The 27,536-nt window shown below is 47.5% G+C and overlaps 1 protein-coding gene and 1 long non-coding RNA gene across 2 annotated transcripts in view; one reads left to right on the plus strand and one right to left on the minus strand.

Moving 5' to 3' along the window:
• LOC140393098 (uncharacterized) overlaps nucleotides 1–4,172 on the plus strand; it is a 131,906-nt gene extending 127,734 nt beyond the window's left edge. The window contains exon 3 of the long non-coding RNA XR_011935488.1: nucleotides 2,620–4,172. This is a non-coding gene — a long non-coding RNA (uncharacterized lncRNA). The remainder of the gene's footprint in view (nucleotides 1–2,619) is intronic.
• The window catches only part of adgra1b (adhesion G protein-coupled receptor A1b), an 827,468-nt gene that overhangs the window by 248,025 nt on the left and 551,907 nt on the right, over nucleotides 1–27,536 (minus strand). Inside the window, exons 11-12 of the mRNA XM_072479133.1 lie at nucleotides 21,189–21,350; nucleotides 15,967–16,188 (exon numbers count right to left, since the gene is read on the minus strand). Coding sequence (XP_072335234.1) covers nucleotides 15,967–16,188; nucleotides 21,189–21,350 — 384 coding nt within the window. The remainder of the gene's footprint in view (nucleotides 1–15,966; nucleotides 16,189–21,188; nucleotides 21,351–27,536) is intronic.

Raw genomic sequence — 27,536 nt, forward strand, 5'->3', positions numbered from 1 at the left:
GACGCACTGGCTAAGGCAGGTTCCAGGCATGGATATTTTTGGACACCCCCTGAAAGCGCACCAGTGAGTGCAGTTCAGGTCTCACAGACAAAGATCGAGGATCTAGTAGAGGCCCAGAAGCAGGACAGCAATCTCAGGGAGACTGTAAACAGAAAATATCCAGCACTCTGTGGGAGATTCAAAAATGCACTAACCACACATGACGGTGTGGTGTTAAAAGACACCCTTTATGTGGTTCCTGAACAGGACAGGAATCAACTGATTTGTTTGTTCCATGATGGTCTTGGACATCAGGGAATCGATCCGACTACAGCCCATCTCAAGCAGCTTTGTTGGTGGCCGAATTTAAAGGACGATGTAAACCACTACATCGAGAATTGTCTTATCTGCGCCCAGAATAATCCGGACAGATATGCCAAAAAGGCTCAATTCAGCCACACCCGACCCGGTAATGGCCCCTGGACTAACCTCCAGATTGATTTTATAGGACCATTGCCCCCTTGCAGGAATGGCTATAAATATGTACTTGTGGTAATTGACACATTTACGAAATGGGTGGAAGCATTCCCAGCCCGCACAAACACTGCAAAAACCACAGCCAAGATTTTGACCCACCACATCTTTACAAGATGGGGACTCCCCCGCAGCATTGAATCCGACCAAGGCTCCCATTTTACGGGACGTGTCATGCAGAACGTCCTCACGATATTTGGCATCACCCAAAAATTCCACATAGCATACCACCCACAGTCAAGTGGTATCGTGGAGCGCATGAATCGGACCCTAAAATCCACCCTCAGAAAAATGGTCCAGCAGAACAACACCACTTGGCACTCAGTCCTCCCTTTCGCGCTGATGTTTTTGCGTAATACAATTTTTACTTCCACAGGTTACACCCCACACACTCTCATGACCGGACAACCCATGAAAGGCACAGAATATTTGTTAGGTTTAGACTTGACAAGCCCCGAGGTGACGGCCCTCACACACGAGAAAGTAGTCGAGCAATTAGTGGAAAATGTTAAAACGGCTCAGCTAGCTGCCGCAGTAAAATTGGGCACTTGAAAGAAACAGAGCAAGGCTTGTTTCGACAAGACAGTGCATGCGACTGAGTACAGTATAGGACAGCAAGTCATGCTCTCCGTATATAACCCCAGCACATTCCTGTCCCCAAAATACTTGGGTCCGTACTCCATTGCGGACAAAGTAAGCCCTTCCGTATATAAAATAAAGTATCCCAACGGTAAGACAGCGTGGTTCCATATCAACCAGCTGAAGGCATATGGAACACAGTCTAACCACGCACACCACGTCATGCTCGACGCAGCACACCATGTCCCATCCACAGCCAACGTAACCCTACCATCCCCCAACACGTCCAGCATAGCCACGGACTCGACCTCAACTTCACCCCCGAAATATACACTCCGCCCCGGAACGCCCACAGACTGCAGCAGCAGAGACAGCGACTGTGACTCGGCCGATAGCCACAGCACGCCTCCCTACTATCCCCATGCAACAGGACCCAAACCCAGCGAATCTGACTATGATCCGAGTGATCCCTTCATGATCACTTTCCTAAATAAACCCCACCACCGACCACCGAACTACCATGACGACCCCGATTCTGTCCCCACACAACTAGACACCACCTATTGGCACCGAGATAACTCGTTCCGACTCGTTCGCAACAACGAGAGCGACCCCACCTCACGCCATGCAGCCCATTCAGCCCTGATACACTCAAGAGTTTGGCACCCGGGAGTAGATGACGACCTTGGGTCTGACTCCCAAAACGAGAACCCCTTTGCGACCCTGTTCGCAACCGAGAATTGAGGTGTCCAGATGATGTTTTAAAAGGAACCGCTTGGGAGAAGTGGTGTCCTTTCTGATGGAACCTGCAGCATGTTTTATGTTGTTTGTATGTTTGTTAAATGTTGTTTGTCAGACCAAAATTTTTTTTATGGCTCCACGCCTTTTCAGCAGAAACCTCTGTGGACTTGCCCACAGAGACTCACTATTGCCAGACACTAGTTCAGCGGAACTAGCTTGTCTGCAGACCTTTTAAGGTACCAGATGCCCGTTCATAACTGCTCTTCTGGTTCAAGGAAAGAACCACTATGGCAGCCCCACCACGATGACTACATTTCTTGCCCGTTCTTGTCGGTTGCTCAGGCAGTGGAGAAACGGCTTGGGACCCGCCCTGCCTGGGAACCGCCCCTCTGGTCAGCTACGCTCGGGTAGGAGAGACACGGCATTGGTAGCCGTCCTACCCGGGGACTCCATCCAACTCTTACCCGTCGCGGCCCACACGCACCTCATTTTGGAAATTTTAGTTCAAAAAATGTTGTTTTGTTTCAGGTAACCCTTAGGTTGCCAACCACATGCTATTTACATCCTGAAACATTTGGATGGTAAATTGCACAGTCTGCGAGACGGCTCGCACTGGTTCATTATTTGGAAGTGTGTCTTGTCCTAAAATTCGGTTTTTGAAAAAAAAATGAGGGAGTCACACATAGTGACCAATTATAAAGGGAATAATTGGCACTAAAGGACAGACAGACTATCGTATGAGATGTTAAACCAAGATAGTTACAGACACTATGCTTGTTTCCACAGAACTCCAGAAGCTCCAGGACCGGAGAAGAGAAGAAAAGAAAAGAGAAGAGCCATGAGGACTTCCTCCACATAGATCATCATCATACTAATGGACATTTGGTTGCGAGTGAGCGCGAACCCCATGACTTCAAGCCCCCCAGCCGTTAATGTTTCACTTCCCCGCAGTACCCAGAGCCCAGTCACCAGCGACACCACACCATCTTGGTGTGCCAGGTTTATAACCTGATACTCTCTGTCATATGTAATAGAAACCTTACTGGTATTGGCGATACTCTGCTGCATCGTGCAGACTGTGCTTCTAAGGAAATGGAGGAGAGTCTACCGCGCTCGAACCCCAGTATATAGGATCAGGTCCCCTATTTTCGGATACGACCAGACCCCCGACCCCCGCGATCTATAATAAAGAGCATTCATTTGCGGTTTTATTGTAAATAAAGAAATGTAAAGAAATGTTCATGAGTAAATTGTACGATCCTGAGCTTGACTGCCAAGCCAGGAAAAATGTGTATAAACTGCTATGATTTTGTTTGTATGGTTGAGGAAGGTAGAATGATGAAATGTTTAAGTGAGTGTAGTGTATTAAGAATAGTTAGAGGTTCCCAGTTTATTGTTTTGTAATGCATGTCCCTGTTTGACATAGCGCCCCTTAGAATTGTCAGTTAAAAACTTTTTGCATAGCTATGGTCAGTGTAGAGGCCATAAAAGAAGTGCCCCCCAGGTCAGGGAATGGAAAGCAACATAGTTATGTGATCCTTCACGCTTCGCGTTCGGATCACAAGGAGGGAATGTAGCCACTTAAATTGGCCAACTCCCGATTCAAAATGGCGAACGGCAAAGGCTGATGGGAAAGTCAGCCAACAAGACAAAAAACAGCAGCTGCAGGTTTGCTGTGTATTTACCTCTGCAAAAACCAGACAACATCGATACCAGTGACCATCAGCATAACAAAGCAACAGCCATCTGCATACTGATGAGCAATCCCCGGGAACAATAAGTAACATTTTGATACAAAGCAAAGCCAGACTCCTCGGCGCCAGCAGGAGCCAAAACATAGGAAGTGAATGAGCACCTCAAGACCGCCCATCGATCAGGGAACCGCTCCAGTATTGGAGAAAATCGAACCAAGCGATTGGGACAAAGTCCAATCACTTGGGACCAGGTACAGGGTCCTCCCCGAAAGGCGGGAAGCCCCTGGGGACTATAAGAATTGAGCCCCAAGTTCAAATCGCTCTCTTCTTCACCTCTTCGCTCTCTTCACGCTCTTCTTCCTGCCCGGGTCACTCAGCAACAACGAACCAACATTGACCGTGACCGGTGCACTGACTCCAGTGATCATCGAACTCATAAGTCTTAATTCAACGCTCGCTACGAGATAGGTGCTCCTAGCTACCGATCCATACCAACTTCGAATCCCGCAGACTCAGAACCCGAACGAAAGGCCATTTGTTCCCCTGACCTGGTGGGCCAGTTCAAAGTTAAGTATAGGCCTGTTAGTTATAGAAGTAGCTTAGATGTAGAATTTGTGCATGAGTAGCGATTACTGTGTATAATAAATGTGCTTTGATTTAAATCTTACTAATCGGTGTATTGGATTATTGATCATTACTCGGACCTGAACCTCGTGGCGGTATCATAAAGATACCTGGCGACTCGGGAGCAAAGGTAATAAAACAGAGCAATTGAACTGAGGCAAAGTTAGCAACAAGGGCATCTTCAATATGAAGGTGAGACTTGTCCCTGCAAGGACTGTGCGGTGGTCACTCCTACCGATAGGGTTATGGACAGACAGGTTGGTGAGATGAGGTCAAGTATGTTTTTCCATCTTGGTTCTCTCACCATCCCCCACAGTTCCAATCTAGCAGCTGTGTCCTTTAGGACCCGGCCAACTCGGTCTGTGGTGATACTCCCGAGTCATTCTTGGTCATGGATACTGAAGTCCCTCACCCAGATTACATTTTGTGCCCTTGCCACCTTAAGTGATTCCTCCAAATAATCTTCAACTTGCTGCAGTATTAATTCATCAGCTGAGGGGGGAAATTATACATAGTAATCAGCAGGAGGTTTCCTTACCCATGTTTGCCCTGGTGCTACGGGACTTTGGGGTCCAGAGTCAATGTTGAGGTCTCCAAGGGCAATTTCCTCCCAATTGTATACCACTGTGCCGCCACCTTTGCTGAGTCTGTCCTGCCAGTTTGACAGGACATACCCAGGAATGGTGATGGTGGCGACTGGGACATTATCCGCATGGAATGATTCCATGAGTATGACTACATCAGGCTGTTGCTTGACTAGTCTGTGAGGCAGTTCCCACAATTGTGGCACAAGCCCCCAGTTGTTAGCAAGGAGGATTTTGGAGATTGACAGGGCTGGGTTTGCCGTTGTCGTTTCAGGTGCCTAGCTCAATGCCGGGTGGTCTGTCCGGTTTCATTACTGTTTGTTTCCTTTGTAGCACTCGAGTTCAACTTGAGAGAATTGTGAGCCATTTCAGAGGCTGTTGAAGAGTCAACCACATTGCTGTCATGTGTAGGCCAGATCAGATAAGGGTGTCAGGTTTCCATCATTGAAGGACATTAATCCTGTTCATGTGTATTTGTTTTTTCTTTAATGCAACAAATAGTCTTTAATAATTGTTACACAACGACTTGACTGATTATTCCCTGGATAGATGCCATGGCGTGGCTCCAACTGTCTCTTCACCCAGCATTAATATAGCCTATATCTGCACGCCCTGATGATACCCGCCTAACTGTGATGCTTTATCCAACACCCCCCCCCCCCAAGGACAAGACAGCTCACAACCGACGTGAGCGTATGAGAACTGGAGGGGGTTCTCCTGTGCTGCCCCCCAAATGTTCACGAGCAGAGGGCCCTGGAACTCGCTGGGGGTTCCGCCACTCGGGAGGTCGCGACATGCCAGGTCGGAGGCGCAGAAGCAAGTGAGACAACCCTGCATGCCCTCACCCCCCCCCCCCCACCCCCCCAACGCCTCCCTCACACTCTGGCCACTGCACCCTCGATCCCCTCCCCCCTCACACTCATGCCACTGCACACCCGATCCCCTCCCCCCCTCACACACTTCCCCCACCACACCATACACCCATCCCAGCGTGTCTAACAAACCCCGTATCATTGCGTTCCCCAGGGCCAGACCCCGAATGTCCAGGGTCGTCGCGGCCAAGACAAAGCCGACCATCGCCAACTTCAAGCGCACCCAGGGACGCACGCCAGAGGGTGGCAGTCGGTCGGACAGGAGGGCCATCCTCTCAGTCTGGGACGCTGGACGGGGACGGACATACGATGGACAGAGACAATACTGAGGGGCACAGTACGGACAGTTACGATGACGCACAGAGAACAGCGACACAGTCCACGGATTCACCTGGAGGGCAACATGACATGGGCCGCATGCACCTTGCGCCGGGCCATGAGGGGGACCAATACACACCAGACTTCCTAATGGACGATGACCTCGAGCTAGCGGCACTGCTGTCTCCCACACCATCCATCATCGCAGAGACACTCACCTCCGTTGGGCAGATAAGTGATGAGGCTCCCGGGTCATGGTCTGTGCGCACCACACAGCCAAGCCGGTACAGCAGGTGGAGTTTGGAGCAGCCGAGGGGTTGGACGGTCGGAGGGCAGCCCAGGCCCAGCAAACAGCTGCCGCCCAGACGGTTCCTGGGTTCCTGGATGTACTTGACCCACCCGGACAACCAATGAATGTGTACACTGAGGGACTGAATAACGGGATGAGGGCCATCTTCCAGGACCTGCACATGCAGTTGGAGGAGTCCATTCGCATCCAGGAGCAGGGAGTGGTGCCGCTCATCGTAGCCACCCAGGCCGACACCGCACGGGTGGCGTCCGCGGTGGAGGCAATGGGTGAAACGGTTATGGCCATTGGTTAGGTTCTGCAAGGTGTTGGGCTTCACATGCACGCGTCATCCATGGCCCAGGAGAGGGCTGCCTCTCCGGGCAGCTCTCCGGGCCCTGGCCCTGGCCAAGTCTCACCATGCCATGGCCCGGTCCCAGCAGGCGATGGCACAGTCCCAGCAGTCAGTCGCGGAGAGCATAGACCGCCTGGCGCACGTGATGGATGGCATAGCGCACTCACAGTTTGAGATAGCACAGTCCATGGCAGGAATGTCGCACTCCCTGGGCTCTGTCTCTGCGAGCATTCGGACCGTGGTCGATACCGCTGATGGCCTCCAGGACTGGCAGTGCCAGGTGTCGGTGGTGCGAAGGGACATGTCTCCGATCGCACCTCCGTCCCACAGTGAGGCCCGGGGGCCACCGGGCTCCCCGAGGGAGGAGGAGGTTCTGGGGCCCGTACCGGTGTCTCCAGCAAGGACGTCCCGGTACACTCGGCCTCCTCCCGTTCCGTCCCTGGCGTATCTGGTAGGCAGCGGACAGGACAGAGTGGCACCACGCCATCCAGCACGCTCGCCGAGCAGCCTGGCCCATCGAAGCCGGGCCACCACAGGAAATGCGTGCCGACGGGGAGCCATGTCGCAGGGCGTGATTCTACGCAGTCCGCCTCCACTAATGCTGTACCATCTGGGGAGACACCTAGACGTAGTGGTAGGGCCCACAAGGCAAAGAGGTTGGGCACATAAGTTGGCACTGGTGCAGGGCACAGTTTAGTTGTAGGGGGTAGGGCATCTGTATGTGAATGTCACAAATAAACTCACTGTTGCACTTAACTTGTAAGACTTTGTGCTATGTCCGGTGCCAGGGGGCCCGTGAGGGTGACCGAGTGGCGCTGTGGTTAACGAGCGGTTCAATGTCGGTGCCGGATGTGCTGTCGCTTTCCCCCCTGCCTCCCAAATTCGGACACTCCGATGCCAGCTACCCCACACGGGCACGTGATGAAATGTCCGTTACGAAGACTGTGACACCGGAGTGCATGGTTCAGCTATCGCCATGAGTCAGACCTTGGTTGGCAAATCTGAGCTCACAGCTCATCGCAGAACGGGCTGTCATCATTCAACATGGCACTGATCACAACCGCTTACACAATCATCAATGATGTGCAATCCCGTAGTGCCGCAGTGGTAAAGTGATGTGGAATTGGTACTGTGTACGCGGTACGGGGGGAGGCGGTGGGTGCAGTGTTGTGGCCGTGTGCAGGACTGGCGGTGCAAGTGGCAGTGTTCAGTGAATCCCTCCCCCACGGTGCGTAAACCGTGCGGCTACCAATGCGTTACGTGCCCGCTGTCCTCGACGGTGCCGTCGTGCAGCCTCCTGGATGTAACCAGCAGCCGGGCATTGTCTGTGTCCTGCACCCCTCCCCCACCCTGATGCACACCATCCTCCTCCTTCTCCTCCTCCTCCTCCCCTTCGTTTGCGTCCGGTGCCGTTGGGTCCTCCCTCCGACTCCTCCACCAGTGCATCTCCCCTCTGCATGGCAATGTTGTGCAGCGCACAGCAGACCACAACTATGTGACCGACCCTGTCGGGCCGGTACTGCAGGGCCCCTTCGGGGCGGTCCAGGCATCTGAATCGCATCTTCAGCAGCCCGAAGCACCGCTCCACCACACCCCTGGTTGCTGCATGGGCCTCGTTGTATAGGCTCTCCGCGTTGGTCTGAGGCCTCCGTATTGACATCATCAACCATGACCTCAATGGATAGCCCCTGTCGCCCAGCAACCAGCCCCTCAGCTGGGGGGGGAGGCATCCATCGAACATTGCGGGGATTACCGACTGTGCCAGAATGTAGGCTTCATGCACACTCCCGGGATACCTTGCACACATGTGCATGATCTTTATGTGGTGGTCGCACACCACCTGAAAGTTCATGGAGTATGCCCCCTTCCTGTTCATGAACACTTCCCTGTTGTCTGCAGGTTGGCGCATGGGGACGTGCACACCATCGATGACACCCTGGACCATCGGTATCCCGCCCACCGTGGCGAATCCACGTGCCCGTGCTTCCTGCTGTGCTTGGTCCTCAGGAAATTTAATGTACCTGTCCGCGATGGCGTACAAGGCGTCGCTCACGGCCCTGATGCACATGTGGACCGATGCCTGTGAGATCCCGGATAGGTCCCCGCTCGGCGCCTGGAAGGAACCGGAAGCGTAGACGTTTAGGGCCACCGTCACCTTGACGGAGACTGGCATAGCGTGTCCTCTTCCCATTCCACGTGGTGCGAGGTGTGCCACGAGGTGGCATATATGTGCGACCGTCTCCCTGCTGAACCGTACTCTCTTCCTGCATGTGATGTCCGGTAGGGCCTCGAACGACATTCTGTCACGGTACACCATCGGCCTTGCTGGACGCCTGTGGCGCCCTGGCACCACCATCAGTGGCTCCTCCTCCTCCTCACCCCCAAGCACTTTGATATCAGTGCCCGCTTCCTGTGCATTCCTCGCCGTTGGGGGGGTCAATGTTCCCCTCGGCATACCCCTGGACATTCCAGGCCTGCGAGCCTGCGGCCTGCACGGCGAAGACGGGCCACTCCGCGGCCATCCCCTCTGTTGCAGCAGCAGCCGCTGCATCTGCAGCCACTGTGGGCCGTCTGAGTCTACGCTGCGGGATGGCCACCTGCAGAGCTGCGGCTCCAACCACGGCAGTAAACATCGCTGTCTGCTTGGCATACATGGTGACCTGCAGGAGGGTAGTGGGGGCAGAGAAACGACATGTTACACGGAGGTTCTTCCACACCTCGCCAGCCGGGTTGCATGGGATACCTCTGTGCCCCGGTGGCCTGGTCGCACTGCAGATACGCAGCCAGCCTAACACCTGGTCACTGTCTGTGTCCAACGGTCAGTTCACACCGTCCTCCTCACCAGTGTGCCAGTCGCCTGTGCCCATCAGCCACACGACAACCTGCGGCCGTGCCCTCGTCACCGTCCTGCCATATCAGGGCGGCTGATATGTGGCATCCGCGGATGGACAACACCCTCCACACTGTCCCTCACCCCCCTCCCACCTCTACTCCCTCCCTCACCCCCCTCCCACTTTCACTCCCTCCCTCACCCCCTCCCACCGCCACTCCCTCCCTCACCCCCCTCCCACCTCCACTCCCTCCCTCACCTCCCTCCCACCTCCACTCCCTCCCTCACCCCCCCACCTCCACACTCTCTCTCCCCCCCCCCACCTCCACACTCTCCCTCACCCCCCTCCCACCTCCACACTCTCCCTCATCCCCTCCCACAATCACTTCCTCCCTTACCCTCCTCCCACCTCCACACCCTCCCTCCCCCCCTCCCACCTCCACACTCTCCCTCCCCCCCTCCGACCTCCGCTCCCTCCCTCACCCCCCCTCCCACCTCCACTCCCTCCCTCACCCCCCCCCTCCCATCTCCACTCCCTTCCTCACCCCCCTCCCACCCCCCCATTGGCTGCAGCATTCTCGGGGAAGCCGACCCGATCTGCAGGAACTCCGGAAATGTCCGCTCACCTCCTCACTGCTCAGCGTCAGCCAGCACGACTGGCTGACGACTTTATTTACCAGGTGTGAATGGCAACAGCGTGAACTGGGGTCACGCTGTCGGAACTTCGGCCCATTCGGGCCGGAGAATAGCGGGGGATCGCCATTTTGGGTGTCTCGGACGAATCTCCGGCCTGCGCCGCGCAGAACTCGACGGGGCCGATCTCGCCGCTTGGGTGAATCGCGGGAGGGTGTCGGACCGGCGTCACGGGGAAAAATGGCGCGTCAGGCGATTCTCCCAACCGGCGCGGCATCGGAGAATCGGGCCCCTTGACTCTAGAAATTAGCATGTGTACATCTCACTGATCTCCCAATTGTCTGGATAATCTGTTTCTACTAATGGGAGACTCATACCTGATTCTATCTGCTAATCTCATCACTGGGGAAGATGAATCTCATCTTGCCTTTTGTAGGTTCCCTACTGCTGATCCTTGGCAGAATTCTACCTGTTACTGGGCATATCTCATCCTATTATGTCTTGTTAAATTCAGGTTACTGCTGTTACTAAGTAAACCCATGGCAAGACCACGGGTGAATATGGCCTCCCTTTGAGGGTCCTTCTCCCCTTCTCCTCCTCTCTCTTTGTGCAGCTCGTCCTCGTCTTTGCTGCCTCTGTTCACTTTCCCAGTCATGTTGTAATCTAAGGGGGATAAAAACTAGCATCCACGACAAGAGCAAGTAGTCTGAGCAGGTCTCTTGAAGGCAGAATCAAGGCTTTCTCCATTCTCTGCACCACTGCATGTTGATTAAACTGACTTTAAACAGGAATCAAAAGCTCACAGCTGTTCTGCATACTCAGAGCCATTAGAAATCAATCCTTAATGAAACTGAAAGCTGATGATCCTTTTAAATAGAGTTCCTGGTGACAATATTCCCACAAATTTCACTTTGCCATTGCCTACTTGCCACATTGCATGGTTGCTGTAGGATTGCCACATGCCTGGGCAGGGCATATTTTAAGGGGAACGAGTTTTGCGCTCCCCATTTGTTCCTGGAATGACATCCGATTACCGTACAGCTGTGCAGGTAGAGGAAATAGTCCTCAGGGTCCTTCAGGCTGTTCAAAAGATGTTTCATAGAATCCGTAGAATCCCTACAGTGCAGAAGAAGGTCATTCAGCCCATCGAGTCTGCGCCGGCCCTCTGAAAGAGCACCCTACCTAGGCCCACTCCTCCGCCCGATCCCCATAAACCTACCGACCTGAACATCTTTGGACACCAAGGTTGGAATTGAACCTGGCTGCGAGGCAGCAGTGCTAACCACTGTGCCACCACGCTACCTGTGTTCAGATGTGTGAAACTTACGAGAAGGTGCAAGCTGGTGCTGTGATTTCAAAACAGGCAACACTGGATGCCAAGTTAGTAATACACACCAGCAGGCATCAAAATCCTCCACCCTGTATACAGCCAGCAGAAACTCTTAGTACACACGCGAATCCTTTCACTATAACTGTGTGGGCCACGTCAGGAGTGTGGATCCTATTTTGGAACCAAAATAGCACGAAAATACAGGCAGAAAGGAAGCAACTTTTGATTGCCTCGGTCCCTCTACTCCTCGCCCTCTTATTTTTCCTGTTTAGATAAACCACCTTACATCTCTCCCTTCTAGATTTAATTTGATACTTATCGACCAAATCTTCGAACCTACCTCTGTCCTCTACACAGTCAACAAGGCACCCAGATTATTGTAAATACTTTACGTGCTTTCATGATAAGATAACAAAAAGATCAAACATAACTCCAACCTTTGAAGAGCAACCACGAATACCCATTGTGAATTGTCAAAACTAAGACCGGACTGGACTCAGCTAAGGAAATCCATTGATTTTGTTCCTGGTTCTCATTTGCATGCAGGGAAAATACTTGAGTTAAGTTCCTGCACATTGTGTGAGAGGAATACTTGCTAAGCCTGATTCATAAAATCATAGAATCATCATTGTATCCCTATGGGGCAACAGGCCATTCAGCCCATCGAGTCTGCACCGGCCCTTTGAAAGAGCACTCCACCCCACCCAAACAACCCCTTAACACCCCTACACATCCCTGGCCACTAAGGGGCAATTTAGCATGGCCAATCCATCTAACCCGCACATCTTTGGACTGTGGGAGGAAACCCATGCAGACACGGGGAGAATGTACATACTCCACACAGACAGTCAACCCGAAGAAGGAATTGAACCCAGGAACCTGGCGCTGTGAGGCAGCAATGCTACCACTGTGCCACTGTGCTATTATCTACAAATACTCCTTGTGGTAATGAATTTTATGTTGTAACCACTCAATGGGATAGAAGCTTCTTCTTACTATTTTACTTCAGTGGGAATCCAGTAACATAATGCTTTTTTAAAAATTGGACAATTGTGCTGCCTTTCTCAGTGGATTAATTCAACAGCAGACTTCAATTGCAATAATCTCATTATAAATTACAGTATTGAGAAGATAGCCAATGGAGTGACATATCTAGCCATGATATATGCAGGATCAGTTTGATTTCACAGTTGTGTGAAGCGACCAGTGAGAGAATAAAATCATGAGGGAAGTGGTATTAAGCAAATTATTGGATCTGTGGGCTGACAAATCTCTGAGTCTGGATGGACGTCATCCTAAAGGTCTTGAAAGAAGTAGCGAATGAAATAGTTGATGCATTGGCTTTAATTTTCCAAAATCCACTAGGTTCAGGGAAGGTTCCATTAGATTGGAAGATAGCAAATGTACCTCCTATATTCAAAAAAAGAGGGAGACAGAAAGCAGGAAACTACAGGCTAGTTAGCCTAATATCTGTCATAGGACAAATGTTCAAAGCTATTATAAAAAATGTTATGGCAGGGGTGCTTCGAAAAATTCAAGGCAATTAGGCAGAGTCAACATGGTTTTGTGAAAGAGAAATCATGTTTAACCAATTTACCTGAGTCCTTTGAATGAGTCACATGTGCTCTGATTAAAGGGGAACCGGTAGATCTACTGTACTTCGATTTCCAGAAGACATTTGATCAGGTGCCACGCCAAAGGTTATTGCAGAAAATAAAAGCTCATGGTGTACCATATGGTCATGGATTGAGGAATGGGTAGCTAACAGGAAACAGAGAGTTGGCACAAATGGGTATTTTTCTGGTTGGCAGGAAAGGATGAGTGGTGTGCTACAGGAATCAGCGCTGAGGCCTCAACTACTGACAATTCATATAAATGACTTGGAGGAAGGGTCCAAAGGTATGGTTGTTAAATTTGTGGTGATACAATGGTAGGTAGGAAAATAAATTGTGAAGAGAATGGAAGGAGGCTACAAAGGGACACATATTATGAGTGCGTGGGCAAAGATCTGACAAATGGAGCATAGCGTGGGCAAATGCGAAATAGTCCATTTTGGCAGGAAGAATAAAAGAGAAGCATGTTACCTAATGGTGAGAGACTTCAGAGTTCGGAGTAGCAGAGGGATCTGGGTGTCCTCATGCATGAATCAAAAAAGGCTAGCGTACAGGTACAGGAAGTAATTATGAAAAACTAATAAAATGTTATCATTTATTGTGAGAGGAATTTATTAGGGAAGTAGGGAAGTTGTGCTTCAGTTGTACAGGGCATTGGAGAGATCACACCTGGAGTATAGTGCACAGTATTGGTCTCCTTATCTGAGGAAAGATGTAAATGCATGGAAGCAGTTCAGAGAAGGTTTACTAGACTAATACTAGGAATGGATGTATTATGAGGAAAGGTTAGGGGGGTTAGGTTTGTATCCACTAGAAGTTTGAAGAGTAAAAGGTGACTTGATTGAAACCTTTAAAATTGAGGGGTACTGACAGCGTGAATGTGGAGAGGATGTTTCCTTTTATCAAAGAATCTGAAACTAGGGGTCACAGTTTAAAAATAAGGGGTTGCTCATTTAAGACGGAGATGAGGAGAGTTTCTTTTCTTTCAGAGGGTCATGAGTCTCTGGAACTCTCTTCCTGAAATGGCAGTGAAAGGACAATCTTTGAATATTTCTAAGGCAGAGCTAGATAGATTATTGATTAACAAAGGGGGTGAAAGGTTATTGGGGGTAGGCAGGAATGTGAGGTGGAGGTTACATTATTATAATGAATGGCGGAGCAGGCTCAAGGGGGCGAGTTTGTATGTTCGAATAATTGTTGAATTAAAATTGTATAAAAACATACAAAATGAGCCAATTAAATTGAAACTCACGGGGCTGGATTCTTCATCGACAGGATCCTCTGCTTCACTGGCAGCGCACTCACACCCGCAGATTTCCCGACGGCGTGGGGGTGCCCACAATGGGAAACCCCATTGGTCGGCTGATGGGACAGAGGATCCAGCTGCCAGCGGGGGGCGCCACACCAGAAAACAGGTGCCGCAGGACGGAGAGTCCCACCCATGAGATTCAAGGGGCAATGACAATGTGAATTTGGTTGAAGGACAGGAAGTAGAGAGTAATGGTGAATCGTTGTTTTTCTGACAGACAGGAATTTACAGTGATGATTCCCAGGTGTAAGCATTAGGATCACTGGTCGCTTTGATGTACATTAATGTCCTGGGCTTGGGTGCATAGGGAATAATTTCAAAGACATGAAATTTGAAAATGTAGTAAACAACGAGGTTGATTGTAATCAGGAAGACAGAGATGGACTGGTGAAATGCGCAGGCACATGACAGATTAAATTTAATGTCGAGAAGTGTAAAGTGATACATTTCTGGAGGAATACTAACCATTCAACACAATGTTTAAAAAGGGGGCCGAAACAGGAAGATTTGCAGACGTATATACACATTTTTTTTTCAAGTGGAGAAGGCTGTTAAAAATAAGTATGTGGGATCATTGGATTTCGCAGTCAAGGCTAAGAGTACAGAAATGCAAGGGAGCTGCAAAATCTTTCTAAAACACTGTTTAGGCTGCATCCGGAGTCACATGTTCAATTCTGGACATTACAAATTAGAAAGGATGTCAAGGCTCGAGGGGGTGCAGGGAGGATTTACGAAAATAGTGCCAGGGATGAAGAACATAAATGATGTGGATTGACTGGAGAAGCCAGGGATATTCTCCTGAGAACAGAGAAGGTTAAGAGGAGACATACTAGGATTGAATATATCCTCTTGAAACCAGGATATATTTTATATTTAGGTAAAGAGAGAGAAGGAGAAACTGATTCCAATGTGAGAAGTGTCAAGACCTGAGGAGATAGACAAAGGAACCAGAGGTGACATGAGGTCTTCTGCTGTGCTGTATTCATTCTGGGGTTCGGGGCAATAATTTGTAACTGCATGAAGACAGTGAAGGTGCAGCCAAGTCCTTCAATAAGTCATCTTTCCTGATTTTACTTTAACCTTCATCATCTGTTAAACTTGTGAGAATATCCTCAACTGTGTTTGATCACACAGTGCTGATCTGCTCAAACAGCTTTGTTTGAAACACTGGAAATAATCTTCTGTTTATTCATTCATTTACTGACGTAGACAGAGTGAATCACTGCAATAGGTTGCTAGTGCTTTTGGGTGGCATCATATCCAAACTTTTGTCTATCTTTCAAACTTAGAATATTAATTGCCTCAACCGTCATTGTGCAAAATGGTCATATTTTACAGAAATGTTATTTATCATGCTTTTTGCATGTGTAATGTGAAGAAATAGATGATTCTTATACCCTACAGAACAATAAAGCACATAATTTCTTCACTATTTGATTGCTGAAGCTTGTCTTCTTGTTAATGAATGCAATTTATACAAGTAATGTACAAGTTGAAAGTACCACATAATCATTTTTTTAAATCTTACTATAATCCGTGAATGTTCCTTGTTGCAGTTAATGATTTGGGTAAACAATGTTCCTTTAGCACAGTGAGGTTAATCAAGAAAGTAATCAGCCTTGCATTTTGAGAGACTATTGCATCAAAATGCCTGCCTTCACTTGCCCATCGCAATGCTTGCTTACCTTAGCTGGGAAATTCACTAGAGAACTGGCGAGATTGCCTGTATTGCATTTGAAATTCAGATGTTGGCCTCGACGGTACTCAGCCTCCCAATCCAGTCGAGCCACGTCACGGGTCAATGATCTCCCTGGATGCAGACCCATTTTCTGAAAGGCAGTGCACGTCATGCCTGTGAAACTAGCTGGTTTAATCATGAAGGCCTCCAGTGCTATATTCATGGAAACCTGGTGAGAACATAGTAGAAGAAAGGGAATTTCAGTGAAACTGGCTTAAAGATGGCACATCTGCCAAAATGTAGGTTACTACTTGATGTGGTAACTTTCTGTGTTGTAATTTAGCCTTTTCTACTAATATCTTTTGCTGTTTTTTTTTATTATCATTCGATCACGGGGGGAAAATCATGAATTCTCTTTAAGCCAATTCAGTATCATAAATTGCTGGCTGGCAGTCATCCAAGACGAACTGAAATTGCTCAGCATTGCGTGATATTGTAGTAGAAACACTGCTTTATTTTATTTACAGTCAGCATTAAACCTTATTCATCTCAGCTTTAATGGACACAAGACGGGAAAGGCTCACTAAGACAAATTAAAAAAGGTCAAAGACACACATCTGAATAAAAGTTACACAAAACAGAGTTGTAATTATTATACGAATGACTAAACAGCAGTTTGCCTCCAGAACTTGGACCTCAATCAATAAAATTCAAGTTAGCATGATTGCAGTTTGCATAATCAAATTACATTAACATGCAAAGTGCATTTTAATACCCAGCCTGCTTTGACAGAAAAAGGTAGGCACAGGCTTGATTTGAATTAACAGAAAGGGAAACATGGTTGGGGGAGCTGAAATATTTAACAAAAATCCTACCTGCAAAATGCAACGTGTTTCCCTTTAGTGAGAACACAAGAGGTTATAGGTTACAGCTTGCATTGGTTCAACAAAGTGCAATTTTACATGTATATTCCTGTGAACATTTTAATTATTAAAAACATTCAGACAAGAATATATTACAGAATCTCTCATTGGTTTTAAATGCAAACTTAGCATTGCCTGAAGGCTTCAACTGTATATTGCAAAACAGCTTTACACTCACTACTTTGAATCCTTAAAGCAGCTGGTCGCAAATGTTTACAGTGATATGATTTTCAGATGTTGCTCAGACAATCCATGTTCAGTAATATTTATAATAGTATGAGCTTAAAAATAAATCTAATTTAATGGAACAGATCACTGCTAAATACAGCTAAGGACAAGATGTTTGGATTGCAGACTCCCAATAGCTGGGCTTTATCTTAATACGCATTTTGTATAACTCCACAGTAACAGTTTTTTTTAAAAAAGTGAAGATCAGTAATGCTAAGGAGAATTTTCTACAGCAGCGTGTTTTCAGTACGATGAGAAGGGAGGCACTGCTCAACCTGGTTCCTGACAATGAGGAGGGCCAAGAGGATCAAGTGTCAGTAGTATCGTAAGGTTGAGGTGGACTCTGAAAAAGGACAAGGAATAATCCAGAGTAAGAATGATTAACTCGGGGAAAGCCAGCTTCAGTAAGGGTAAAACTAGATGTGGCCCAGATAAATTGGAATCAAAGTTTGGCCGGCAAAACTGTAACTGAATAATGGGTTGCCTTCAAAGAGGAGATAGACCAAGTACAGTCAACCATGAAGGGGAAAGTTAGAGCAAACAAATGAAGAGCTCTCCGGAGGAAGAAAGCGATAGAGATTAAGATGTAGCAGAAAAAGACTGCTTATGGCAGATGTCAGTTTTTAATTTAAATTCATTTACGAGATGTGGGCATCGCTGGCTAGGCCAGCATTTATTATCCATCCCTAGCTGCCCTTCAGGAGGTGGTGGTGAGAAAATCTCTTGAACTCCTGCAGTCCTGAGGTGTGGGTACACCTAAAGTGCTGTTAGTGAGGGAATGTCAGGATTTTGACCCAGCCACAGTGAAGTAATGGCGATATATTTCCAAGTCAGAATGGTGAGTGAGTTGGAGGGGAACCTCTAGGTGGTGGTGTTCCCAGGTATCTGCTGCCCTTCTACTCCTAGATGGTAGCGATTGTGGGTTTGGATACTAGAATGGAGAATGAGACTAAATATGGAAGGTTCAGAGGAGAAATGAAAAGGCAATTAAGAGAAGCAAGAGAGAGCATGGGAAGAGACTGCCAGATATCTGTGTCTATTTTTGTCTATCTTTCCATAACCACCGTAAATTCTACTGAGTTATGGTCACTGTTTCCAAGGGCAGCACAGTGGCACAGTGGTTAGCATTGCTTCACAGCATCAGGGTTCGATTCCCGGCTTGGGTCACTGTCTGTGCGGTGTCTGCCCATTCTCCCCGCGTGGGTTTCCTCTGGGTGCTCCGGTTTCCTCCCACAGTCCAAAGATGTGCGGGTTAGGTGGATTTGTCACGTTAAATTGCCCCGTAGAGTTAGGTGGGGTTGCTGGGTTCCAGGGATAGGGTGGAGGTGTGGGCTGAGATTGGGTGCTCTTGCAGGGGCTGGTGTAGACAATTCCGCACTGAAAATTCAATGATTTCTATAATAACATAAAAGGGAATCTAAAAGTCTTTTATAAGCATATAAATAGGAAAAGTGTGGTGAAAGGAGTACGATCGATTGAGGATCAAAAGGGGATTTACGCATGAAAGTAGGGGGCATGACTGGGATATTAAATTAATACTTTGCATCTGTTTATACCAAGGAAGAAGCAGCTACCCAGGTCATGATGAAAGAGGAAGCATCTGAGACACTTGATGGGTTTGTAATTGACAAAGAAGAGGCTTTAGATAGACTATCTGCACCTAAAGTTGATAAGGTACCAGGACCACATGTGACACATCCAAGGACACGGAGGGAAATGTGAATGAAAATGAGGAGTCACTGACCGTAATTTTCTAATTTTGCGTGGAATCAGGGGCGAAATTCTCCGGTATTGGCGCGATGTCCGCTGACTGGCACCCAAAACGGCGCAAATCAGTCGGGCATCGTGCCGCCCCAAAGGTGCGGAATGCTCCGCATCTTGGGGGGCCGAGCCCCAACCTTAAGGGGCTAGGCCTGCGCCGGATGAATTTCTGCCCCGCCAGCTGGCGGAAAAGGCCTTTGGTGCCCCGCCAGCTGGCGCGGAAATGACATCTCCGGGCGGCGCATGCGCGGGAGCGTTAGCTGCCGCTGACGGCATTCCCGCGCATGCGCAGTGGAGGGAGTCTCTTCCGCCTCCGCCATGGTGGAGAACATGGCGAAGGCGGAAGGAAAAGAGTGCCCCCACGGCACAGGCCCGCCCGTTAATTGGATGCAAATGGGTCTTAATAACCTATTTGCATTCTCCCGCTGGGACGGGGCTCGTACCTCGATCCCGACGCCAACGGAAAGGCAGAGCATTGCAAAGGCCGCTGATCCCGTTTTCTCCCCGACGCCTCTGCCATCTCCCCCCCCCCTCCAACCCCGGCAACCCAACTGGAAACACAAAATTCACTCCTTTGTGTTCTGCAAAAAAACATTTAGTCCTTATTTTTTTGCCTAAAAGAACAATTATGTGGAAGGTTAGCTGTGTAAATTTAGAGATTCCTCTCTATAACTGGATTGTTACTGGTATTTAGGTTGCGGATGTGATCTAATATATTTGCTTGATATTTCAAACATAAAATGAGAGCTGATGTGAGTCCCTACAGCGAAGCTGAAAGATAAACTCACACTGAAATGCAATTATCAGACAAGGTTTGCTGTTCATTTCCCAAGTGCATGACAGAAAATGTATCCACATCTCATATTAAGACTAGACACTTTCAAAGGCTGAGGGAGTTGCAACTCATCCATGAGATTGATCTAAGATACAACAGCCAAAATAATTTAAGGCTGAAAAACATTAGGAAAGGTGCAAAGACGTCTTTTTCAAAAATTGGATACCTCAATCTTACATTCAATGTGAAGACTGTACCTCAATGTGTCAGAAATTGCATTTTCATTAGATTAACCACCTTGACAAAAAAGGTGATTTGTTTCTCATTGTGAGATGGTGCAGCCCATCTCTATGGTACAATGTAACACTTTACCACAAAGGTATGAAGGAAGCAGATTGACATCCCTAGCGAGGGTAGTATGATCTATGTCTATGTCTTTTCGGGCCATCCTCATCTTCAAGCCCCTGAAGTAACCTCAGTCGAAGGACCAGTGGATGAAGAAAAAGTCCCGAAGCCCACTGCTCACATTGACAATCTCACAGGCTGCACACTGCCCAATAATATGTCCGTGGCTCAACAAATCTCCTCAATTCTAAATTCCATTTGTTGCAAACCTCCTTCATCATAGAAAAGACTTTGAATATGAAAAATGATCTACTGTGAATGAAATGTCAAGTACTATGCAAAACCCTCATTTTATGTGATTGCAGGTACCTCGTATAATTTATAATTGGACACAACCAAAAAGTGTCCAGGGTTTTCTCAGAAGTGAGGTGGGCAGCGGGACCGCAGCGGCAATATTGCCGTGTAATGCTGGCAGACTGGTTCTCCACTCTGCTGGCCCAATCAGAGGGCCAGCAGCTCTGCAACATCAGCAGCAACATCAAGGAGGTGGCCACTGCTGAGACTCCATTTTGAGTCAGAACCTTTTTTTCCATTTTGTTTCCGGTTGGGCCAAGCCTCCGTGTCGAGTCCACGGGGACGACCTTTGCCACTAAGACCGCCCACCTTGAGCTATCGGGCATCAGGCTCTGTTCCCCGTGCCCCACCACCACCCTCCACTGCCCCCCAGATGCAGGAGGGAGCAGGGAGGCCACATCCCTGCAGGTGACAGCCTCCCCACCTGAAGACAATCCCTTGAATGGCCTTTAATTACTTAAATTACCTGCTCTCCTCCCATTTGAGAGACTGCATCAGGGGTTGTCCGAATGTAACTCACTGGCTTTTAACAGTCCTCCCACTCCACCTTAAAGGCTGCCACCCTATATTTCACCATGCATTTTAATTCTTATTGAAATTCGTAAAAATAAAACTTCTTACATTGATAGACAGTGCTCCTGGCTCATTTAATTGAACAATGGTTTGCCAAAGATATTTTTCCTTACAGACAATGCTCCATTAACTAGTTTGTCGCACCATAGATGCTCACTAAGGAACAAAACAGCTTGGAGCTGAAGCTGTATTCTGCACACGTTTTGAAAATTTAGTGCACCTTTTTGTACTTTCTGTTCAATTTTGAAAATGCAGCACTGAATTGAGTACCTTTGAAATTCCCTGCGTATTGCTGGTTAACACAAGGCTTGCAATGAATTCCACACACTGTACCATTCGAGTACAAGCCTTTTCCTCATTCTGGGCCATCCACAGTATGTGTTCGTCCACTAGCATCATGTTGCTGGCTATTTCCGTGATGGATTCTCCCAGCTGTGGAACAAAATATGCTCATTTATATTTGGGTGTTTCATCTCCAGGTATCGCCTAGCACTGCAAACATAAATGCCATTTTTGTGAAACTGGTACTTAGCATTCAATTTAAAAGAAATGAAGCTAAAGATGACCATAAATATCCGTTTAAATACCAGCCTTTACTCATTCAGTCCTATATGCTTTCCCTCAAATGACTGACTCTCTCCATTTTATAATGTAGTCAAACCAAGCATAGGAAATCGCATGAAGCAGACACAATTTCAAACAAACTGCAATCATTAATGTGTGATTTTTTTTCTGAACTGTTTGGATGTAAATGTTGCAGTTCTGCACCCAATAGCAGTTTTACCTTTGTACAATTTGAGAGGGTTATGAATGGCTATATCTCAATGTAAAGGTGCTTCAAATGCACCTTCCCCAGACAGGAGAAATGTAGAGCTCTGCACATTAAAAAAAACACAAGTGGATGGTTGTGTTTGTGGAAGGCAGCAGAGCACCAGGATATCAGTGCAAGTGCGCTTCAGAGTCATGTCCTTGCCCAAATCACCTTCACTGAATAGCACGCCTCACAAGGTTAGAGTGCAGCTGTAACTGAAAATACAGAGCGTCCAGTTCATTCACAATTTGTGGTAGTGAGCTCTTACCAGAATACAGCATGATCTAAATAACATCTAAACTTCAGCTGACACGTGTCACGTAACATTTGCCCCATTTCAAAGACTGAGCGGCTTAACTCCTGATTCCTCAACTCAATCCACCACCTATAAAAGGACAAGTCAGGAATATGATGGAATATTCACTTCCCACCTGATTGAGTGCAGTCACAACAACTCGATTTCACCCATCTTCAGATCCTCCCCCTCTATCACCAGCATATTGTTGGTGCAGCATACATGAATACATGATGGTAGAATGCATTACAGCAATGCACCATGATTATTTCAACAGCATCAAGTACATGGATAGGATATGGAGGGATACGGAACGAGGAGATGCTGAGGGTTTTGGCCAACAATGGTATCATGACCGGTACAGGCGTGGAGGGCCGAAGGGCCTGTTCTTTGGCTGTATTGTTCTTTGTTCATCTCTCTCCCAATAATCCCTGACGGAGAAAAGTAGGAGTAGCAATGTTGTGAGAATGCAATCACCTCCAAGTCACCATCCTGCCTTATACGTAATCCTCCCCTTAACATTGTAGTTGCATTTCAAAAAAGTACAACACTCAGTGAAACAATTTAAGCAAAGCAGATATTCCCATTACAACCAATGCAAAAGCAGTAGCTAGGTTCTGAAGCACCTTTCTCATCAGAAAAAAACATTAAAACATCATACGATGTAAGTTCACTTCTTGACATTCATAAATCCCTTTTATCATGAAGGAAATAACTATTAAAATACAATAAACTTCAAAATATTAAAGAAATATGCAAACTCTTTCTAATTACCTCCGGCTCATTGAATCTCTTCAGCTGGCCAGCCTCTCCCACTCATTGCTTTTCTCTCCCAGTCACTCCCACTTGCTGCCTTTACTGGCGGCTGGCCACCCGCTCGCTGCCTCTCCCTTACACAACTTCCCTTTCCTGAATCCTTGCAGTCTTGCTGTGAGCAAGGAATCAGAAGACGGGTGGTGAGAGGGAGGAAGCAAGTGAGGGAGTGAGAGGAGGTGCGAGCATGAAAGCTGGGAAGGGAAGTGGTGAGTGGGAGAGGGAGGGAGGTGTCATGATATTCAGATAAACATCATGGTGCAAACACACATACACACTGATGGACAGATCAATGGACCAATCAATACACATGCAACATCACAGCCAATCACAAGCAAGAGCATACACACTATAAAACGGGGAACACAACACTTCCGATTGATTCCAGCAGGAGACAGCTCAGGGCACAGAGCTCACAGCAAGCCACTCAGACATTCACCATGTGCTGAGTGCCTCTCTAAGATAGTGTTAGGGCTGGGTCCACAGGTTAGAGGGTAATGAACGAACCACAGTAACCAGTTTACAAATGTTAATACTATTAGTAATAAAACTGAGTTGTACCTTCCGCAACCGTGTTGGTTCGTCTGTGTAGCAGAGCACCCAACACGACAGGAGGGAAGCCCTGAATGGAAGGGTCAGGGAGGAAAATGGCGAGTCAAACAAGCGTCGAGCATGATGTTCGGGGTGTAGGGAAAGCCACTCCAAAGTGGTGCCAATCAGGTCACATGATGCTACTTCGGCCCTGGCACAAAACAACACTGTAGTGTTCTTTGTGTTGCTTATTTCAGGATGGTTGGCGTAGTGTTCACAAAGACCACAAAATAGCTTTAACTTAAACAAAGCTGCAAATTTATTAACACTGCTAACTTGGATTCATCACGTACTCCTAAAGAATACACAATTGATTAACAGCATCTAAACTACACTCATCTACTGGTTTAAATTATGATCTGAACTCACTTACACTATCTGTATTTCTAACTCTCACACGCTAACTCCTGCTCACACTCTCTCACAAGGCTCAGCATCACTGCCTTATATAGTTGTAACTGTAGCTCCCTCTAGTGGCTACTCTCAACACTTAATTAACCCTTGCAGTTCTGACAGTTATGATAATACCACAAACACTAAAGCGGAATCATGATACTAAGTGTGTGTACTAGCAAGGCAAAAATAGAATGATGCTGAATGAGGCAACTTAAAATGGGCACTTCCTGTATTGGTGTCCCTTCAGCATCAGTGGTATTTCCTGTTGTGGTAGAACATTTACTACAGGATAGGAGTTGTTGAAGGAGAGGGCCCACCACTATCTTCTCAGAGCAAGAAGGATGGGCAACAGGTGAAGTCCGTCAACATTGTCAGAAAACACATTTTTAAAAGATCGCAAGCAGGTGTGGAGTTGTATTTATAAGCCAGTGAAAATGTTGTTATAAATTTTCAAAGTAGGTTATCTGTGCTCGTCATATGTTTTTAAGCTTGAAGTTTGAAATTAAAAACTTGACTTTATTGTATTGGCAATAATAAAAAGTGGTGAGAATGACCTGCCTTGAAGTCAGCTGACAATGCAAAATGCTTATCTGCCAGTAATGCCAAAATCAGCAAAATCTGGACTTTGTATTTCTCATTCTTTTTAAATAATAGAAAGCACACGTCATTTTGGCTTTGTATAACATCACTATCACCATCATAAACAGCAAACAAATCTATCCTTTGAGGCTTCTGGAAGAATTGAGAACATCAGTCACTGCAAATACAAATATTTAAGTGACTGGATTGAGGAGGATTTTAAAATTAACAGCTGCAACGGGACTGCAATTATTCAACTTGTCTTGCTGTATGTGCAAATAAATATACTTCCCCATTTTGAAAGCCGCAACTGGTGAATAAAGAAATCAATATAACTTGATAGTTAAGTGTTTCAAGCCATGCTGTGACTGTACCCATTCAGGTGAACAGTGAATGTTCTATTACGCTCATGACTTAACCCATAACCTTTTAAAAAAGAAAGCGACAACATTACTTCATTGACTGTTGTAACAGTGAAGAACTATTTTCCGAACTGAAAAATGGATTGCATTGTGCATTTTCTTAATGAGACAAAATCTCAACGTGACCGTAACATAATAATGAATAAATCAAGTATTCCCAACTCAAAAATAACCATTTCACAACCAGCAATAATGACAACTTGCATCATGTAGTACCATTGTCATAGTAAAAGATCCAAGGCCCTTCTCAAGAGGGTCATCAAATGCAAATTTGACTCTTGGCCATGTCAGGGGATGGGTGGACAGGTGACTAAATGGTTGCGCAAAGAAATAGATTTTAAGCGGTATTTTAAAGCAGAAGCGAGATGGAGATACAGAAAGATTTGCGAGAAAATTTCCAGAGGGCTGAAGGCACTGCCACCAAGTGCGGTGCAAAGATATTGGGATGCAGAAGAGACCAGATGGAGAATGGCAGGGTTCTCCCTCGGGACAGTGGAGGCTACGGTGATGGGGAAAGGTGAAGACAAAGATAATCTGTGGGATTCTCCGTCGGCGGGACCCTCTGGCAGCGCACCCCATGCCCGTGCGTTTCCCGACTGCATGGGGTGGCCTACGATGGGAAACCTCATTGGTCGGCTGCAGGAACGGAGAATTCCGCTGCCGGCAGGTGCCGCCGTGCCGGAAAACGGGCCGGTGGGACAGAGAATCCCAATCATTATAAGTTGATGGGCGGGATGCTCCGCTCCGCCGTGCTACATTTCAGGTTCACCCCGCCGGCAGGATGCTCCGTTATGCCAGCCGGTCAATGGGGTTTTCCATTGTGGAGCAGCCCCACGCTGTCGGGAAACCCCTGGGCGCCGGCAAAAGGGAGCATCCCGCCGGTGGAAAACCCCGCCGGTGGAAAATCCCGCCCGATATCTTTGCTGGACCAGGAGTCAAAGTAGATTAGTAAGTACAGGCATGATATACAGAATCATAGAATGGTCACTATAAATAAGGTGGTCATTTGGTTCAACATGCTCATGTCTTCTCTCTGCAGGAGCAACTGAGCTAGTGCCACCTCAGGTGCTTTTCCAATTCCTTTCAGCAAGCCACAATTAAATCTGACTCCACCACCATTTCAAGCAGTGCATTCCCAGATCATTATCACTAGCTGAATAAAAAAATCATGTCATCTTTGGTTCTCTTGTCAATCACTTCAAATCTGTGTCCTCTGGTTCTCAACCCTTTCACCAATGGGAACGGTATCTCTCCTCTTTGTCTTGATCTCTCATGATTTTGAACACCTCTATCAGATCTCCACTTAACCAACGCTTCTCTGAGAACAGCCCCAGCTTCTCCAATCTACTCACAAAATAAAAGATCCTCATCCCTTTAACCATCGCTGCCAATCTTTCCTGCACCCTCCATAAAGGTGTCACATTCTTCTTAAAGTGTGATGCCCAGAATTGAGGCTGGTCCAGTTTTTCATAAAAGCTTCATCATAGCTTTCCTGCTTTTGTGCTCGATGCCTCAATTTAGAAGCCCAGGATCCTGTATGTCCTTGTAATTGCATTTTCAAACTACCCTGACACCTTCAATGATTTGTGCTCAGGTACAACCAGGTTTTCTATCCTTACACCTCCTTTAGAATTGTACTCTGCCTATGCTCGGTATTCCTACCAAATCATACCACTTCACATTTCTCTGCATTTAATTTTATTTGTCATGTTTCGACCTGTTGCAGCTGCCTGTCCATAACCTCTTGAAGCCTATCATTGTCCTCTTCACAGTTCTGTCTGCTACTGAGTTTTGAATCACCTGCAAATCTGAAATTAGGACAAAGCGGGCAGTGCTCTTCCTCTGAGTTAGAAGCTTCAGGTTCGAGTCCCACCCCAGGACATGTTGGTCAAGGAAAATGGTGGCACAGTGGCTAACACTCCTGCCTCATAGCGCCAGGGACCAGGGTTTGATTCTGGCCTTGGGTGACTGTCTGTGTGGAGTTTGCACTTTCTCCCCATGTCTGCATGGATTTCCTCCGGGTGCTCCGGTTTCCTCCCACAGTCCAAAGATGTGCAGGTTAGGTGGATTGGCCATGATAAATTTGACCCACAGGTTGGATGGGGGTTTCTGGGATATGGTGGGGAGCGGGCCTAGGTAGGGGACTCTTTCCGAGGGTTGGTGCAGATTCGATGGGCCGAATGGCCTCTTTCTACACTGTCGGGATTCTATCGAATGTGCGTTCATAACGCAGTCAAACGGGTCGACCTCAACCTCTAAATCTTTCCAACACACACCAATTGCAGGCAGTGGGAGCAGGAGAGAGTCCTGGTCAGCCATGTCATGGAATGGAAGTTGGTGCCTCTGCCATCTCTATCCATAGACTACAGTATGAGTATAAAAAATGCATGTTGCCACAGCAACTCGGATTCCCTGAGTAAATTGAAACACACCACCACCACATTAATAAAAATCAAGACGAGCAGTAGTCCGAGTGCCTATTCTACATATCTTCCTCCAGTATGAAAAAGAACTGTGCAACACTACTTCCGGTTTCCTCAGCCAACTTTGTATCCATGGTGTCAGTACCCCTTTTAATTCATGGTCTTTAGCCTTGCTAACAAGCCTGTTATGTGGCACTTTGTCAAATGCCTTTTGGAAGTCCATGGGCTGGATTCTCCCAAAATGGGTCTATGTCCCCACGCGGCGTAAAAACGCAGGCGGTGCATTCC

This window comes from Scyliorhinus torazame, chromosome 16 (assembly GCF_047496885.1).
Source record: "Scyliorhinus torazame isolate Kashiwa2021f chromosome 16, sScyTor2.1, whole genome shotgun sequence".
In the NCBI taxonomy this organism is placed as follows: Eukaryota; Metazoa; Chordata; class Chondrichthyes; order Carcharhiniformes; family Scyliorhinidae; genus Scyliorhinus; species Scyliorhinus torazame.